This window comes from Anabas testudineus, chromosome 2 (assembly GCF_900324465.2).
Source record: "Anabas testudineus chromosome 2, fAnaTes1.2, whole genome shotgun sequence".
In the NCBI taxonomy this organism is placed as follows: Eukaryota; Metazoa; Chordata; class Actinopteri; order Anabantiformes; family Anabantidae; genus Anabas; species Anabas testudineus.
This window is the reverse complement of record NC_046611.1, coordinates 10999122-11016690: the sequence shown is the minus strand read 5'-3', so window position 1 is coordinate 11016690 and position 17569 is coordinate 10999122. Positions and strand designations below refer to the sequence as shown.

The 17569-nt window shown below is 39.4% G+C and overlaps 1 protein-coding gene across 1 annotated transcript in view; it reads right to left on the bottom strand.

Moving 5' to 3' along the window:
- The window catches only part of nid2a (nidogen 2a (osteonidogen)), a 52464-nt gene that overhangs the window by 22696 nt on the left and 12199 nt on the right, over nucleotides 1-17569 (bottom strand). The window contains 15 exon segments of the mRNA XM_026362807.1: nucleotides 495-725; nucleotides 804-1004; nucleotides 1391-1502; nucleotides 1616-1749; nucleotides 1850-1959; nucleotides 2070-2109; nucleotides 3313-3424; nucleotides 4021-4335; nucleotides 4436-4568; nucleotides 5258-5397; nucleotides 5538-5639; nucleotides 12045-12161; nucleotides 12356-12541; nucleotides 14423-14633; nucleotides 14635-14807. Of these exon segments, the coding sequence (XP_026218592.1) occupies nucleotides 495-725; nucleotides 804-1004; nucleotides 1391-1502; nucleotides 1616-1749; nucleotides 1850-1959; nucleotides 2070-2109; nucleotides 3313-3424; nucleotides 4021-4335; nucleotides 4436-4568; nucleotides 5258-5397; nucleotides 5538-5639; nucleotides 12045-12161; nucleotides 12356-12541; nucleotides 14423-14633; nucleotides 14635-14807 (2317 nt within the window).

Here is a 17569-nt window from a genome sequence, read left to right as displayed (position 1 = left end):
AGCTAATCAGGTACTTTGTTCTCAATATAATCAATGTTAGGTTTTTGTTAAAGTTAAGACATCCACAGAGCAGAATAATAAGTGTCATGACCGTCTAGTCTGTGCTTATTTGTTTTCAACCTGTTCCCAATTATGTATTTAATTTCAACTTTAGATATATACTGTGAACAGCCTGAGTCTATAAAGTGTTGTATGAATTGTCCAGTTTTTCAAAAGTTTAGTTTTAAATGTGCATTATATTATTCTTTTGGAAGCCACATGTTCTGAACCATGCACACTGTGCTGTGGACTGTTTTTCCTCACGTTGGTAGGTCTGAGGTATGAAGACCTAAGATAGTTCTCATCTTTTGTGAGTGTTTTTAATCACTTTTGGCTTAAAAACAAATTGACATTCAGGAACAATAAAGTTTTATTGTAGTATGTTTCATTACAGTTTTACTCTCCTGTGCCTAGAGCCTCTGAAACAATATTTAGCTGACTAAAATCTGACTCACCTCCCACTGGGCTGATCTTGTTGGTGATGGCGTATCTAAGGATTCGTTCCTCCTTGACGTACATCACAAACACTCTCTCCATGGTGAGCTGCAGCGTCTCCGGGGCAGCAGAAGGGTTGTCATGACGACAATCGTGGTAGGTGATGTTCTGCTTCAGTTGGAAGGAGAAGGACTCTGAGCCTCTGTCTGCTGAAACCACTGAAAACTCCCTCACAGAGGTGGAGGTGGCAACTGCAGAACGTGAAAAAGACTGTTAGCAGCCCATCAGGTGTTGATAAAGATGTTGAGTATTGTGGTTGTTTTAGTTACCTGATGGATAGTACTGGTAAGTCTCCTTAAAGGGACTGATTGTAACTTCAGCCCCGGGAGGTAGGAAGGGCACGTTGCCATTGACGACAGTATCCACAGTAAGATGGTTATTGTTATCGAAGCCATGGCTCGTCTGAATGATTGACAGACGCTCGTTGCCAGGGTAAAAGATCACCTCTGCATGGCGAGTAAACTTGGCACCTGGTAACACAGTGAAAAAACTAATCAAACCTTTGTCTATTTATAGATTATTGTCATTACACCCAAACACACACACTGCAGAAAGACCAAAGGTACAGCAATTGTATTTCATAAAAAGTGGAATGTCTGCAATAGTTACGTCTGTACAGAACACATAAGTTCACGAGCACACACACATGCACACAAAGCTGTTTCCTATTAGAGAGAGGAGGTGGAAGCCTGATATCACATCACAACCCTGGAGACAATACATCTGGCTGAGAGACAGAAAACACACACACGAAAACAGATGTCCTCACTGTAGAGGAGTGACCCCATCCTTTCCTAAGACATGAAAAGTCACCATGTACAAGGCAGCAAATTGAACCCAACACAAACAGGTGTACCTGTGACTTTGAACCCAGCTTGGCTGTTGGGCAGCTCCAGAGCAAACAACCATCCAAAGAGCTCTCCTATTGGTGCAACTGGCATCAAAGCCCAGCCCACTGGCTCAGGTATCTGAAAAATCAACACAAGGTTTACAGAGGTCAAGTCTGATTTTACAGAGAAAATCATAAGCTCATTGGCTCTAGGATGTATTTAAATGAACAGTTATGTCTTCAGGCTCCCACCTCACTGATAGCAGTGTACGCCCTCCCATCTCCCACAACAATGTAAGCATGGAGATCGATGTTGTTCAGTTGTACAGGAGTTGACCCCACGGTCACGGTTCCGTTCACTTTACCAGTGACGCGCTGGGGAGCACCTGGAGGAGTTGCACGTGGATTAGACAATTAGACAACATTTAAAAAGGTGATTTTAATGATAAAAAAATGGGTAATGTAAGTTAACGGTAGCGCTCCAACCATCTGGTAGACAGTGGACTCCATTTCCATAGAAGCCAGGTCGACAGTGACAACAGAAGCCTGTGGCGTAGTCTGAGCAGAATGCATTGTGGGAACACTGCTGTTGAAATCTGGAATGAGTAAAAGGAAAAAGTTAATCTAGTCCTACAGATGGGATTGTAATCGTATCGGTACACTCTAGATAACATGATGATATGCTGCTATCTTTGACTTCACATACCTGGCACATGTTTCTTTATTCTCTGTAGTGTACTGAATCACTGAGAGAGACAAAGGCAAGAGGACATTTGTATTGTTATGCATCACATCTACAATGCAACTATTTCTAATGTATTCAAATAAAAGTTTGTTTGAATACTTTGTTTGTTTGATCTGTATCTACCATATATACATAAAGAAAAAGGAAGTGAACTAGATACTAGGAGATATATTGAGACACATGTCAAGGCACACACACACAGTGCTGCTTCATGAACTCCCAAAAAGTCTGTAAAATGTTTCAACCCTTATTTTAGAAAAACATCTTGGGGTGATCACTTTTTCCTTAATAAAATCCCCTGACCAACAGGAAGTGTTGCTCTCTGTTCCCAATTTCTTTGGAATAAACAGAAAAGAATCTCAGTAGTCATCATAAAAAGTGGCAGTCAGAGACGGAAAGTAAGGACACTGACAATTCTCAAACCATGGTAAACAATGTAGTCATACGACTTGTCTAACATGGAGAAAAAGTCAAAGCCATAGCAGCTACTTAAACATGCGTCTGGCCTGATTTCAGTCTCTTTAACTATCCTGACTGTTCTGAATTCAAAACACTGCGTAAAACTACTAAATGAGTGCTTTGTTGTTCGCATTGCATCTCTGTCTATTTGTCTATTTGGCAAAGAGCTGACCAAGGATCAAAATACAGCATTTCAGCATCGTACATCACACACACACACACACACACACAAATATGTGTGTAACAAGTGTGACACTTTTATTATACACACAACCACATAAACCACAGGCAAATGCTGTGGAGGGAAATCCACATTCTAATATCACACTGTGTTAATATTTTGAAAACATTAGATCCGTAACAGTGGGCGAAATATGTGTTTCTTAAACTTGGTCTTATCTGCTGACAGATGTTTCTTTGCATCTTAAAAATGATTTAATTACTCAAAACTAAGCTAATGACTTAATAAAATGAGGCTTGTATAATTTTTTGCACATGGGCAACTAGAACACATTCTTATTCAAAGCAAAAGCCACTGGGAGCAGTTGCAGGGGAGGGAGCACTGAATGCACACACACCTGGGAGCTGCCCAGCACAACGGTAGTATTGTGCTGCCAGCTGCTGAGCAGCACTGCAGCGGAGGGTGAGCTAGTATTACCCTTCAGTTGCTCAAAGTGACCGTCCTTTCATAACTTTAGAAGGCATCTTCATTTGTATACATACATATTTATGGTTTGCCCTTTACCTCCTGTGTCAAAATCTACATCTTCTTCCTCCACGCTGACCACATGACCTCCAGGGGACAGACGTGGTTCATTTTCCTGTGGGGGGTACACATCCACCACCTCCAGAGGAACCTACAGAGGGACAGGCTTGTGTTTAACTTAAAATATGTTTTTCCTGTTTTCATTGAGAGCCAAGCCAATAATTTAACTCTCTCCAGATGCTATAAACCAGAGTGCTATTATCTGAGCATACTACACATTTTGTATATAGCATATAGGGTATCATGACCAGCGGTTTTGCCAGCATTTTGTTGCCATTACCCCACTGTTTCGAAAACAGAATTCCATTGTAACCATAGAATTACAATACGTGACTACAATTTCAAATTATAATTACAAATTTGACAGGGCAGACAGTTTAAGTCCTCTTTTTTCATATCGACTGCAGTAAGTGGTGTTTCCACAGAATGTGAACATATTGCCAAACAGAGCTAGCGCATTAACTCTGATCACATACCACAAAGATATCATGTAGTAGCTTTGTTTGGTTTGTAGTTTTGAAGTTTTGGATATAAAAACAGCACCACAATGACAGTATAAACCTAATCCTAGTCCATAAAAATATTACATTTAAGTATCTGCAGTAGTTAAAATTGCTGTTATGTTTGGTTAATTGAGTTGCTTGTTTAAGATGTTAATTTATTTGCAGTGAAAAGCACAATTGTTACCTGTGGTTGCTGTTCCTGAGTCAAGCGAGCACCTCCCTCTGCTATTGTTTCTGGAGGATTAGGGGGAGCATACCGCCTTGCTGCTGGTTCTAAACCATACTTGCGGTCAGAGGTCAATGGTACACCTTCACTGCCATGTGGCCTCTGATCAGAATTCTCAGAAGGAGAGGAGCGAGCATCAGGGCTTGCTGGCTGAAGGGACTCTGAGTGGTCACCACCAGCATGGGATGGCTGGAATTCACCATCTCCCTCTTGGGTATCAGGTTCAAAGGTATTGTCTGCATATTCTTCAAAATACTCAGAGGTGGTGGTGTCCTGGGAGAACAAACCACAGAGGAGTCAGGGGACAGATCATTCACATGTATCACAAAAACAACTCTGTAATGAAAGTTTAAATTGAAATGAAAAAAATTACCAGGGGGAAGCCAAGTATTCCAGTTGGAGGAGTAGCAAGGAGGCCACCAATGGATGCAGGAACAATGTTGTCAAAAGAATAACGGTTTCCGGTGTGGAAAAGCCAAACACCTGGAATACCTGTATTACCAACCCTAGAGAGCAAGAAAACTGTTTGTGTTCATTTCTGAACCATAAAGATGTGCTTCATTGTCAGTGTTATAAATCACACCTGTACTTTTTCTGCTATCACATGCCAAAATATATGCCTGGAAAAAAAATGTTTGTTTAAAATACTAAACTGTAAAACACTCGAGCAAGTTAGAGAAAATCCGCTCTATGGTAGTAGTGATTGATAATGTCTATTTTGAGCTAGCTAGTCACCAAATCTATTTTGTTTTGTAACTCATGTTAATTACATTTATTTATCACATTTCCAATTCCAGATTTTGATATATTTTTTATAAATAAATAAAGCATTTAAATAAAGCATTACAGGTGTATTTTAGAAACAACTAACAGCTAACAAATGTCAGCTACTGTGTTTAATTAGTAGTCCCAGCTGTCTTGTTATCAAAATGTAACATTAGCTTTTGCTCCAATTTATAATGTCTCAAGTAAAGGTTTGTCGAGCTATAAAACTTTTTATATTACATAATTAACATTTTTAAACAAATCTATATAATCAAAAACTGAACTTGAACTTACAGAACGATTAACCATTATCAGGTATTGTTTTGTTTTTCTGAACATGTTGCTAGGTCCTGTTAGCACACAGCTCGCCTTTATTTCTTGATTAATTAAAATGTTTCCATATGTGGCTGCAATGCGTCTTTTTACTTACTGGTACAGGTTTTTTACACTCTGCTCATCACTGGTAACACTGTAGAAAGGTCCTTCAGTTCGGGAGAAGACGAAATATGTAACTTCTCCTCTGCTGAAGCCAACTCTAGCAGGAAGCTCTATCTCAACATTATAAGACTCCTAGAAGCAAAAGAAAGTGCTCAAGTAAGAAAGAAACGAGTTAGCAACAAATGTAATGTTAAACTTGTTTCTGAATGTCTACAAGTGGTAAAATATCCAATATTATCAGCTGTATTATGGCCTTATATGTAACGGATTACCTTGGGTCGCGTCCCAAAGAAGTTTAGGCCGCCTTCAGGGTAGAGGAAGAGAACATATGAGTCTGTCTCATCATAACCAATTACTGCCTGGAAGGTATTGACCTGAAGAGCAAGAGGGAATCTACATGTTAAATAAACCATTAAAGTAAAGGCAAAACCAGTCATGTCGTTTGTGCAGTGTTTTGTTCACATTTCCATTTGTCTCATTTTCATGTGACATAAATGTGAGACTTCAGTAAAACATGGGTCTTTCCCTCTCAGTCCTGCTAATGTTAGAGGGATGAGGTCACCTCTTGTGTGTACAGGGTCAGCTCAGCTGAAACGGCCTCAAATTATTCTAACATTCACTGCTCATATTTAAACTTCTTCGTCTCTAAAATCTCTCTGCTGGGATCCATCCCACCCCCCACTTCTCAGTCCTTTAGAGATACTGACTTGAGTGTGTGGGTTTGCAAAACACATTTTACACAGTAAGTGAATTTAAATAGAAAATATGAATAGAAACCAGACTTTGTAAAGGTTTATGTTGAACACATGAACCTGAGAACTTCTTCTAGTAGAAATAGTGTATTGTGACTTAAGGACTTTATTTCCTACAGGTTTGTGGGGGGGCTTCCAGCCTCCAATAACCAAAGCACAGATCTGGTGAATGAAGACCACGTTGTTTTCCTCTGGGACAGAATGAGACAATCTGTACACACACTCACACACACACACACACACACACACACACACACACACACACACACACACACACACACACACACACACACACACACACACACACACACACACACACACACACACATCTTTCTCAACCCCCAGCCCAGATGTTGATCTCCACAGCTGTCTTCCTGTGTGTCTGGACATCGTTCATGATGATGTTACAACATGCAGACCAGACATCGTAATAATGTGAGACATGGGGTGCACATGCACACACTTACACAAACACAGATGTCCCTCCACCTATATTCGTCTCGTGGTAATGTATATATATATGTGTGTGTGTGTGTGTCCTCAATTGTGTACATAAACATCTTTAAACTATCTTGTTGTTTGTGGGCGGGGAGGACGTCGCAGCCTCCTGGCTCTTTGTAATTAGTAAGGAGGGAGGTCTTTTTCCCCCCTCTACAAGAGGGGAGCTGCTTTTTTTTCCTTTGTCCTTAATAATCCTCTCTACATGTCTGTATTTTTCCCTTGTTCCCTGGAACCAAGAAGAGAAGATAGAGAGAAGACGAGAAGAAAAAGGAGGAGAGGGTAGTTGTATAGATAGAGAGATGAAAGGATGTGGGGGAACTGGCAGAGTTATGAGAGAGGCCACAGGTCTGGTTTACAGTTGGGAGAAATACAGCATGTTCCCATCCAAACAGTTTATTAGATATTAAAAGAGAAAAAATAAGGTATAACATAAAGTATTGCAGTGTTCCCCTGTGATTTGTGCTATATTCCCCATCTCTCTGCTCCATCTGTGTGGTCATTTGCTGTGTTTGAGTCTGTAGTCCTGGTCTACTTCACAGACTCCCAGCTGGAAGACAACAAATTACAGTCACCACACATCAAAGACTTTGACACACACACACACACACACACACACACACACACACACACACACACACACACAAACAAAGCCCCTCGACTTTCCTACAGGCATTTTGTCACACCTTTTTTTTTTTTTTTTTTTTTTTTTAAAGGTGTCCGTCCTCACACTCCTCACACTGACCAGACACACTCACACATGGGAACTGTCTCAAGGACCAACAAATGTTTGTTGTCAGGGTCATTCTGTTTAAGGCTTAAGTGGTAACATCATCGGTGTGATAGCTTTGTCTGCTGCGCTGTGGGGGGAGGTAGAGGGTCTGGAAATACTCACAGTTTAAATGAAAACACTGTAAAAGCTCATTTAGATAAGAGCACTCCTATCAATCGTCTCTGTACCACTTTTACTGTGTTATAATCCGGCTAAATGTCCAACAAATTCCTTGACTCTCCAACAACAACAGTCAAACACTTCACACAGCAGCTGAATATCTTGAATGTGAGTTGCTGTCCTTTCCTTTTACCTCTCGCACCTCTCTACTATATCCAGTTTTTTACTTCACCTTTGACTCAGACCATTTGAACCAACTGTAAATGCTATTACCATGAAACTATGCTCGTGAAAAACATGTCCACATCAGCACAAATAATGACCCTCTAGACCATCTTGTGACATCTCTAATTTTGCAAAAGTTTGGTTTTTTTTAAATAGAAGAACATAATAATCTAATACGCACTATTTTAAGAAAAACAAATACAGAACAGTCTGGGGTAGAATAGTAATTAAACCAATGAACTGCAGTCATAAAACACTGTTACCACATCAGAAGGGGTTGCAATGAAATATGTTGCTGAAACTGCTAACATGCCACATGTGGTGTGGAATACAGTTAGCATCTTGTTCAGTTCAGTCCTAACATATTTGGGATTGGTGGCCTGGTTTAGTCAGTGCAGTATAGTCTACTTTGGCACACATCACTTAAGCTTTTCCATATCATCTGGGTTTGAACGACATGACTCAACACACTATAACAAATTTTGGGAATCACGTTATAATTATCCAGAGCTGGATCTTACTCATTAGTCTACACCAGTTTGTTGGTTGCCCTTTTTATCAGCACATTGGCCGCAGCACAGCTGCAGCCAGGCAGAGAGAGAGACAGAGAGCAGCTGCAAACCAGTTGCCAGCCTCACCAGAGTGATACAAACGGAACTGCCTACAGCGTGGGAACTGACACACACACACACACACACACACACACACACACACACACACACACACTACAGTCCAGGCTTGTGGCCAAGTACAGTCCAGTCACTATTTTGCTGCTGTCATATAAAAAAATCCCTGCTGTACTCAGAAAGACCCTACTATTCTAGAGCTTGAGGAAATTGTACTACTTCAGGACTTAATGTTTTTCAAAAACTTTTTTGATCAGCTCAAGACACATGGTGGGTGAAACCATAGCTGCTTTTCTTAGATTCTTAAAGGCTTTTGAACATCTTTTCCAAAGCTGCAAACCAGAGCACTAGGACTGTACTATTAATTAGCAAAACCATCAGGATCCAAAGTCTCAATTCTGTGGCTATTATGAAGCTGTACAGCCACATGTTGAGGTCAACCCTTTGTTTGGTATAGACATTAGCTCACTGGTTACCGATGGAATAGCATATTATGAAAGTTCAAGAAGGGTCGCCTTTGAACGAGGATGAACATATTTCAAGGGATGCCTCCTGTGTCACTGCAGGGGCCCCCAGAAACAACAAATAACACAGAGAAGAGAAGAAAAGAAAAGAAAAGTAAAGTAAAGAGACATGTAATATGCAGGTCAACCTACAACAACCTTTTTTTTTGACACATGCAGCTTTCAAGAGACACTGAATGGAGAGTACAAAACGGAAACAATGTCTGCTATGGTCAAATGTAAAATCCAATTCTACTTCAAAGTGCTGCTCATATCCAATAAATCCCAGATGAAGGGATCATGAGGAAATCCATGTAATATTATAATCTTCTGTACAGTGTATGTATCACTCTGTGCTGCTTCAGTTTAATGGTTAATTGCAGTATGGTTATAAATTTTCCATACCTCAGCATGCTAACACACTAACAATCATATTAACATCATGACAGTTAGCCAGTAGACACTTTCTCCGTTCACCAGCACAGATAACCAACTCACTGTATGTGTTTAAATAAAGATTTCTTGGATAACAGCATCAACTTGAATCTGTATACCAAATATTAGGGGAGAACCAGCAGCTGATTAGCTTAGCTTAGCATAAAGACTAGCGCTACCATGGCTTTGTTGAAAGGTAATAAAATCAACCATATATGAAGCTCTAATTAACATGTTATTGCTTGTTGATTTCATACACATACACATCCTTTATTCTAGGATAAGCTAATCACGTAATGGAAGGATTATCAATGGGCTGGTGGTAAACATTTCTTACAAGATTAACACACAGAGGCCACATTCTCTGACTCTGGTTTTTAACTAACTGGGCTACACAGTAGTAGATACAACAGAGTGTGTGTGTTTGGGGTTTAAAGTGAAACTATTACATTCTAATTATGATAATAGCATCTTTTAGACTAATTGCTTAGAAAACACAACCCCACCTCTCACCATCTTTACTCTAATTTCTACGCCACTGTTTTCCTGTTTTTTCTTACCTCTTGCTCCTCTTATCCAACCCCCAAACACAACATGGTCTACTCCTACACCCCCGAGACGCTATTCCTTCCCGTCAAAACACACACAGCTCAGGTTAATCACCTCACATGAACATACCATTCTACCCCCAACACACCCCACCTAGCACCTTTGGCTAATCACTTCAAAGGCAGATGCTATCAGTCCAAAGGAGCACTAAAGCTACACACAGACTGCCCCAATCTGGCAACCCAAGTGGAGCCTTCAAAAACAAAATAAGTCCCCTTTTTAGCACATGTACGACATTTTGCACTTGTGGAAATTAGCATTTCATCAACAGTGAATAGAGATTTTTCCAAGATAATTCTAATATTTGAAACTCAGAGAAGATGCGATCACTGATTTGTCCAATTAGCAGCAGAGCAGTCAAAAGGAGCCTCAGGTACTGATTAATCTTGTAAGTGGCTTAATGCTGTATCCTTGGTAGACTATTTTATTGTTTAGCTTTTGATTAATCAGGAAGAAAGAAGAACCAGAGAAAGAAACCGGAGCATGAGAGTAAGAAAAAAAGGACAAACACAGATGAGAGGAAGAGAGAGAGACAAAGAGATCCCCTGGGGTTTTCCTTAAATCTGCCACTCCCTTCATCCCTCCATCCCACATACTACACACCAGGAACAACAAAGCACTGTTTGTTTGATCGATAAGTTCAGTAGGCCTGGCTTTACTTGGAGTCTCTCCCAATGTTTAACTTAAACAAAGCCTGTAGTGCTCTGCAAATCTTTTAAAGGTCTGTAATTTATGAGTTGTAAATAAGGGTTGTAGGAAATTTTTATTTGGTATTAATTATGAAGAAAACATGTTATTGGCATAGGGATTAAACAAGCTTTCCACTAATTTCAGTTCAGGTTACTTACTAACAGAAGGAGTGTGACTCTATAAAAAAATAGAATGACATTTGTTAGTGCTGGTGAAAGTTTTCTGAAGTTTGAAACATTAAACTGATGATCTCATAATCACTTTATCATGGTAATGTCAGCTTAAGAATTAATAAACAAACAAACATTAATAAACAAAACTGTAAACAAATTTACTACCTAAAGACGTTGAGTTTTAGGTAGTAACGCTGCAGTCTTAGGACTGCTGAACATGAGAAACATACACTTATGGAGAGTTAAGTTTCTAACAACAAGTGGAAAATGAATGGTTATGGAGTTTTAGTGCCAAATTATTCATCTACCTTCAAACTGTGACATGCACCTCTGCAAAGTGGTGGTGGAGCGATAAAGGAAAGATGTGGGGGGGTGTGTGTGTGAAATGAGGTGTGAAGATCCTGCTTGAGGTGAAGAGGACAGGTGCATACCGGCGTTCTAAAAACAGTCTGAAGTTAAGCTATTGTAGTTTGGCTGCTGACAAGATGTTGACTAGATGTCAGTGGACATTGCAGTGGTCTGTATGACCTCAGCAATGCTACTGACTGTCCCAGTCACAGTTGTTGCAGTCTGCTCATGCTTTCTTATATCCCCAGATGTTGCTTGAACATTTTCACATTTTTAAGTTTTCTGCAGACTTACAAAGTGTTCCAGTGACAGTTGTTTGAAAATATATGGGTACAACACAAACAGGAACAGCTCATAGCTAATACAGCAGTCTTTTTTGGTACAAGCTAAAGCAGCAGGAATCATGTTGTAGCCAACAGTTTAACTTGCTGACTCTGTGGCGAAATTATACTTCCTGTTTATATTCCCTAAAGCCCCTAGATTATGTCAACATTGGTTCCAAAACTTACAGCACAATTATCCCCTAAATTGAAGTGAAGCAAAGAATAGTATTAGCGTGGGGAGGGTTGCGAGCTGGAGGGGGGGAGGTTACTTTAATGGTAAACCAAGTTATTAACTGGTAAATGGCTGGCAAACAAGGAGGGGAGTAAATTCCAACAGATCGTGACAGCATGAGTGGTCAAAGCATGTTTGTGTCTACCTGTGTGTGAACTGGAAGGAGGGGATAAGGAGTTGGAGAGGGGGCTTTGATGACCCTTAAAGATGGCCTCTGACCCCATGAAAAGGTTAGGAGGTAGATTAGGAAGAAAATGAGGATTACAAATAGACCCTCCACCCAAGGCTGATTACAAGTGATGCACAACCTCCAGGAATTTGGGATTATGTGTCTCAAAAGAACCGAAAAATACTAGTGAGGGATATGGGGACTCTTCACACGGTGATAAAGTAGAAACGAATCAATTTGTTCAATCATTAATCAATACAATGAGATGTAGAGCTGTGCTCCTCTAGTCCTCAATCCATCTTACCTTGTTTGAAGGTCCAGTGGTTCGAACCTGTTCTTCATATGCTGCAACATTCTCCCATGTTGCAACCACAGCGTGTGTGGGTGTGAATTTTGCATCAGGGAACCCACTCTGTACTTCCTGGGTAAGCAGATGAATCAATGAACAAATGAATAAAAAAAGATGGAGAAAAAAGAAGAGATGGAGTGAATAATGGGCTGAACTAATGGATGAACTGGGGGAAGAAAAAGAAAAACCCAGAGTTGTATTTGAGAAGGGTGAACACAGCATTCACTTTGCCATGCTTTAACACAGAAGTGAGTCATCATACAGACCTGGGCCACTCTGTTGAGTATGCTGGGTGTTTCAGTCACCCGGTAGTAAATCTGTCCTTGTCCTCTGCTGGTGTCTATGTCAGCAAGGAACGGGGCCACCACAGGGAAATCTGTGGGGAAGCTGTCGTCAACATACTGCTTCTCCATCGGCAGGTCCTGAGCGGATATAATACCATTGGTGGCCACCTAGAAAGAGAGCGAGTCGCTAATTAATAATAGGCCCAGGTGATGGGTTCAGAGGACTCCACATGTTGTACCTGGATGATTAACCTCCAGAATCCTCTAAGAAATAAGATCAAGAACCCATGGAACCTTCTACTGAACCCATATCCCCTCATAAACCACTGGAACATCCGTGGGCACCACTGGAACCCTGTCATGAACCCCAGGAACCACATAATAAACCCCTAGATTCCTCTCATAAACCACTGGAACCCACTCAAGGTTTCCTGAGCCTGGTCCCTGATTGTGCTTTAGAAACATTCAAACCACATACTACTGTTACCAAGTGTCTTCTTCACCATGGGTAATAGAACACAACACTCTCAGATGACTGCAGTCTAAAGAGCTTTAACCATTACCGTAGTAGTATGACTAACTACACACATTCAAGCTACAACATTAAATGTTGCTTACACATTAAAGCTATAGTGTGTAACTTTTAAATTTATTCTTTTTAATGTAGAAACATATGTTCCAAAACATATTTCTGGAAAGGCACTGTTAAGTCTGAGTCACAGAAAAAAGATGTAGAGATGTTTGCTTCTACAAATGTACTCTTGTGTAGCAGAGGGTAGAGAAGCAGAGCAGAGGGAGGTGGGGCTAGGCTGGACGTAGTGATTAATTTAGCATTTCAAGTGTCACTAGTGTGACACTTGAAATGCTAAATGATTAAATGTAAATGTAATTTCAAGTGTCACGCTAGTGCTAGCTGTTAGTTGCATATTGTAGCTTTAATGCATTAATTATAATAATTTACTGTATTTATTCTCCTGCTTAACCACTGCTTTTACTTTTGTTACTTACTGCTCCAATTACAATGGAAGAAGTACCTTAAGTAAAAAAAGGCAATAAGTGTACAAATACTCTGTTCCATATTATAGGTTTTAGCATAAAAACTTAGCCTGCTACAAATACCATAGGTACAACTAGTACTTAATGTCCAATTATCACTTTAATGTTAAGACAGAACTATTTTAATTACTCTGTGGGTTCATTGGTAGTTTGGGAATTTCCCTCTGGGGATACTTGATCATATATTGTTTTATTAGTCTGCTAATTAACTGTGTGCATCCAATAAATCCAGTAGAGTAGAAAAATAAAGCTGTTAAAAATGGCAAATAAAATATAAATACCTCAAAATAAAGTGCTGTTCTTGAGTAAATTCACATATTGGTTAAGAATTTAAACAGATTTATACCCACCTTTTTTTTGTTATGAATCAAAATATTACATTAATGTGCCACATAACTTGTATTAAATGAAAAAAAAAACACCTTTATCTAGTAAATTACAGTAATATAATTTAGAAAGACATTTAGTTACATTTCGTTGACAGTATTTTTGCACATTTTCAGCCTCCTGCCATGGGTTAAATGGGTTCTGAAAATAATGACACTACTTATTCCGAGTCATTACCAGCACAGTATATTCTTACTGACCAGCTTGTTGAATTATTTCATACTCCGGAACACGTTGACGTTTATTTTCTCCCAGGTTAAACATGCTCTGGATGTTTGCATGCATGCACTGCAGATGGGAGCTGTTTATTACTGGAGCGCAGCCTGTTAGGATCTGAATGTACTGTCGCTTCACAGAGATGCAAAAAAAAAAAAAAGATTATAATGACCCAAAAAGCTTCTGGACACTTTTTTTCTTCTTCTTTTTTTTTTTTTTTTTTAAGATATGAGGACAAATCGCTGCTTTTGCACCACAGCTGCGAACATCACCTGCAAAACTTTTTAAAGTATCTCCACGCCTCTGCAGTCTGTGCGAGAATAACGCAGCATATCTGAAATCAATTAAGAGAAGCAGCGTGCGAATGACCAGTAATCAGCTTATACTTACATAGAGTTGGGAGAAGAGAGAGTTGTAGAAGTATAAGGGTTTGGGCAGGGACAGCACTCTGGAGGTTTCATCGTCGCCCTCTGCCAAGATGAAATCTCCACTTAAAGTGCCATAAGGAAACATATCAGCCCTCTGGATGGCTGTAACCACACACACGCTGCAGCTCCAGCACAGCAGACACACAGCCAACATTTTCCCTCTCTCCATTGTAGAGCTGAGGCAGAAGGAGAGAGGTCCAGCTGGACTGAGAGCAGAAAGGAGAAGTCAGTCCTCCTCCGCACCGAGCCTGGGATACTCTGCAGGGAGCGGGGGGAGGGAGGGAAGGAGGAGCTGAGACCCGCCCTGATTGGTCAGAGAGCGGTTGACTGACAGCTGGAGGTAACATCTGGCTCGTATTAGAGAGAAAAGACAAATAGAGAAATTTTAATCCGGATGTAACTCTATCTGTTTCACAACAATGAAAAAGACGCATCGTGCACATTTATACACACCGACACACACACACACACACACACACGTTAAAGGCTATAGATTTGTTAACTATTTCATGAATTATGCATCCAAAATTTAGTGATAAAGTTACTTAACACATGTAGACAGGCAGGCAAGGAAGGAGCAAATACCGTATGAGCAAAACCCAGCTGATAAATAAAAGACAAAATGATCAAACTATATATAGAGAATCAAACCTCAAAGTGATGTTAATAAATATAATATTAAATAAAAAATAAAATATGCATCAATCTCGGTAAATAAGAATAACTCTGTATCTGATTTAAACCTCACTGGTCAGAAGCCAAACATGCAACCAGTCATTAAATTTTTTGTTAATTTATTTTAGTGTCTGATCAATTATTGTATGTACACAACAAACTTATCAGACAGCAGCATCCACAAATGTGAAAAACAACAGTCCACTGTTGGATTTTATATGAAATATGCATATTACACCAAAACACAACCAAATAGGAAGCAGATATACATTGTCTTAATAAAAGGCTCTATTTATAGCCAATTAATCAAAAATGTAAATCTTCACAAGCTACTTTTTCTTGAACAGGCTTCAGTCACTGTGCATTAGGGAAATGTGTGGTAGAAAGTCGTACTACAGCCTTCAAACTCTTGTGTGTGTGCCACCTGGTGTCTGGTACAACACAGTGCAGTGTACTGATTTGACTGGATTTGAATTAAGTCAACAAACACTGACTGCGTGGCAGAGTATTAAATCATATTATTAAGTAATTCTACTTTAGCTGTTACTGCATGAAGTTATATTTTACAGTTATTAATGTGGTACAGTATATGTGATACAAATGCAGTTCATGTTTTTCACTTTACGGAGTTAATTTCAATCCATTACATTTTTTCCATCGCAGTCTGCACACATTACCTTGCAATGTCAGAAAGGTGAAAACACTTTTTTTTTTTAAAACCTTTTTGCCAATTGATGGCTTTCCACTGTTCATCAGTCATTTCTTATCACAGGGAAAGTTGTATTTACCCAAAGCAAACTGCAGGTGGAAGCAAAGGCAAAGCTAAGACTTTGAACTGCAGCGAGCATGATCATACAATAAACTTTATCTTATTTAACAAGTTAAAATAATGTTTTACCTCGTATATAACAAGACAATAATATTTTTATACAATCTGTTATCTAACATGAATCAGTATCGCAGTCAAACCCACACCCACCCACATGTAATCTGATCACATTTACATTTGGTTAACTGGTTAACCATCTCACCTAATAAACATGTAAACACAGAGTTAATCATGTTGCACAATCTGTAATTTGAAGAGTCTGATTCGGGCCAATAGCAGGCTGAAGTAAACACGCTCATGCACACCATGTACATTGTTCTGCACAGCCCCACAGCGGGACAGAAAGAGAACAACAATACATATAGTGCTTGTCAGCACTTTAACTGGCTGAGCTCTCAACAAAAGCAACAGAGCAGACCACAGCACTTGCCAATTGTAGAACTTGATCAATAAATGAACTGCTGCTAAATAAAGAACACAGACAGTGAGGACGCAATTAAAATGTTCTCCACTGTATTTTCCACATCAACACCATCAATCAATATCGGGTTAAAGATCCATCAGCCAAACATCTAGAGAAAAACAGTGGCTTCGGGTTTTGTAATGTACAAACTATGAACCATGTCATAAGTGGATGTATTATACTGTAACAGTACTTTAATCTACATCAAAGTGACTACATGAAAATCATGGAAACTGTTACTGCTCTAAACACACACTGAACAACACTGTCTGGCATATAATTAGAAGGAAATACTCAAAGCAAAGGAGATTAAATAACAGAAAAGAATGGGAATTTAAAGAATGGAAGGAAAAGAATGATTGGAAATGAGAGGCAAGAGAAGTAAAAGAGCGGAAATTGAGCAACAAAAAACTAAATTAGATAACAGAAAGAGGCTGGTGTAATAGAAATGGGAGAGAGAGTAATACAGGAAGCATAGTGGTACTATGTCACAATTAAAGACTCATTAATGGGCCTCAATAAAAGCACTCATATGTTGTTATTTCAGGGCTTTTAGCATAAATCACAACCAATTTTAGGATACTGTTTGGCTTTCACTCGTGAAATGGGTAAAACTTTGTGATAACAGTTTAATGCGTTACAGAGTGTTGTTAAACTGGTCTTTTACTAATCATTCACCAGGTCATCCTCTGCCTTCTTAGGGTCATATGGATAGGGGAATGACAATAGGTCAGAAATCACTGGACAGGCTGATGAGGTGCACAAACAAAAAGACAAACACACTTTTAATAATTTCAGGCTATGGTCATGCACACCCTTTAAATGTTTTGAATGCCACGTTTGTAGGGGAAGAAAATGGGGAACATTTATGTACAAACACTCACTTTTCTTCCAATCTCTATAGTCTCTGCACATTAACAATCTCTTGTTAGTCCGTGGCTCTGTAAATAAATAAATGAATAAATAAACTTATTTTATCTATGTAAAAAACATCAGTTTATTGGCATCAAATGAATTATTGTTTAATCAATTAGGTTTTAAAAAGTCCTCCATTATGATGATTTGATGATGGTGCAGTTGCAACATATTTTTGCATTTTGGAGCGTAGGTCAGACTATTTCACCACAACATCTGGGATTCTG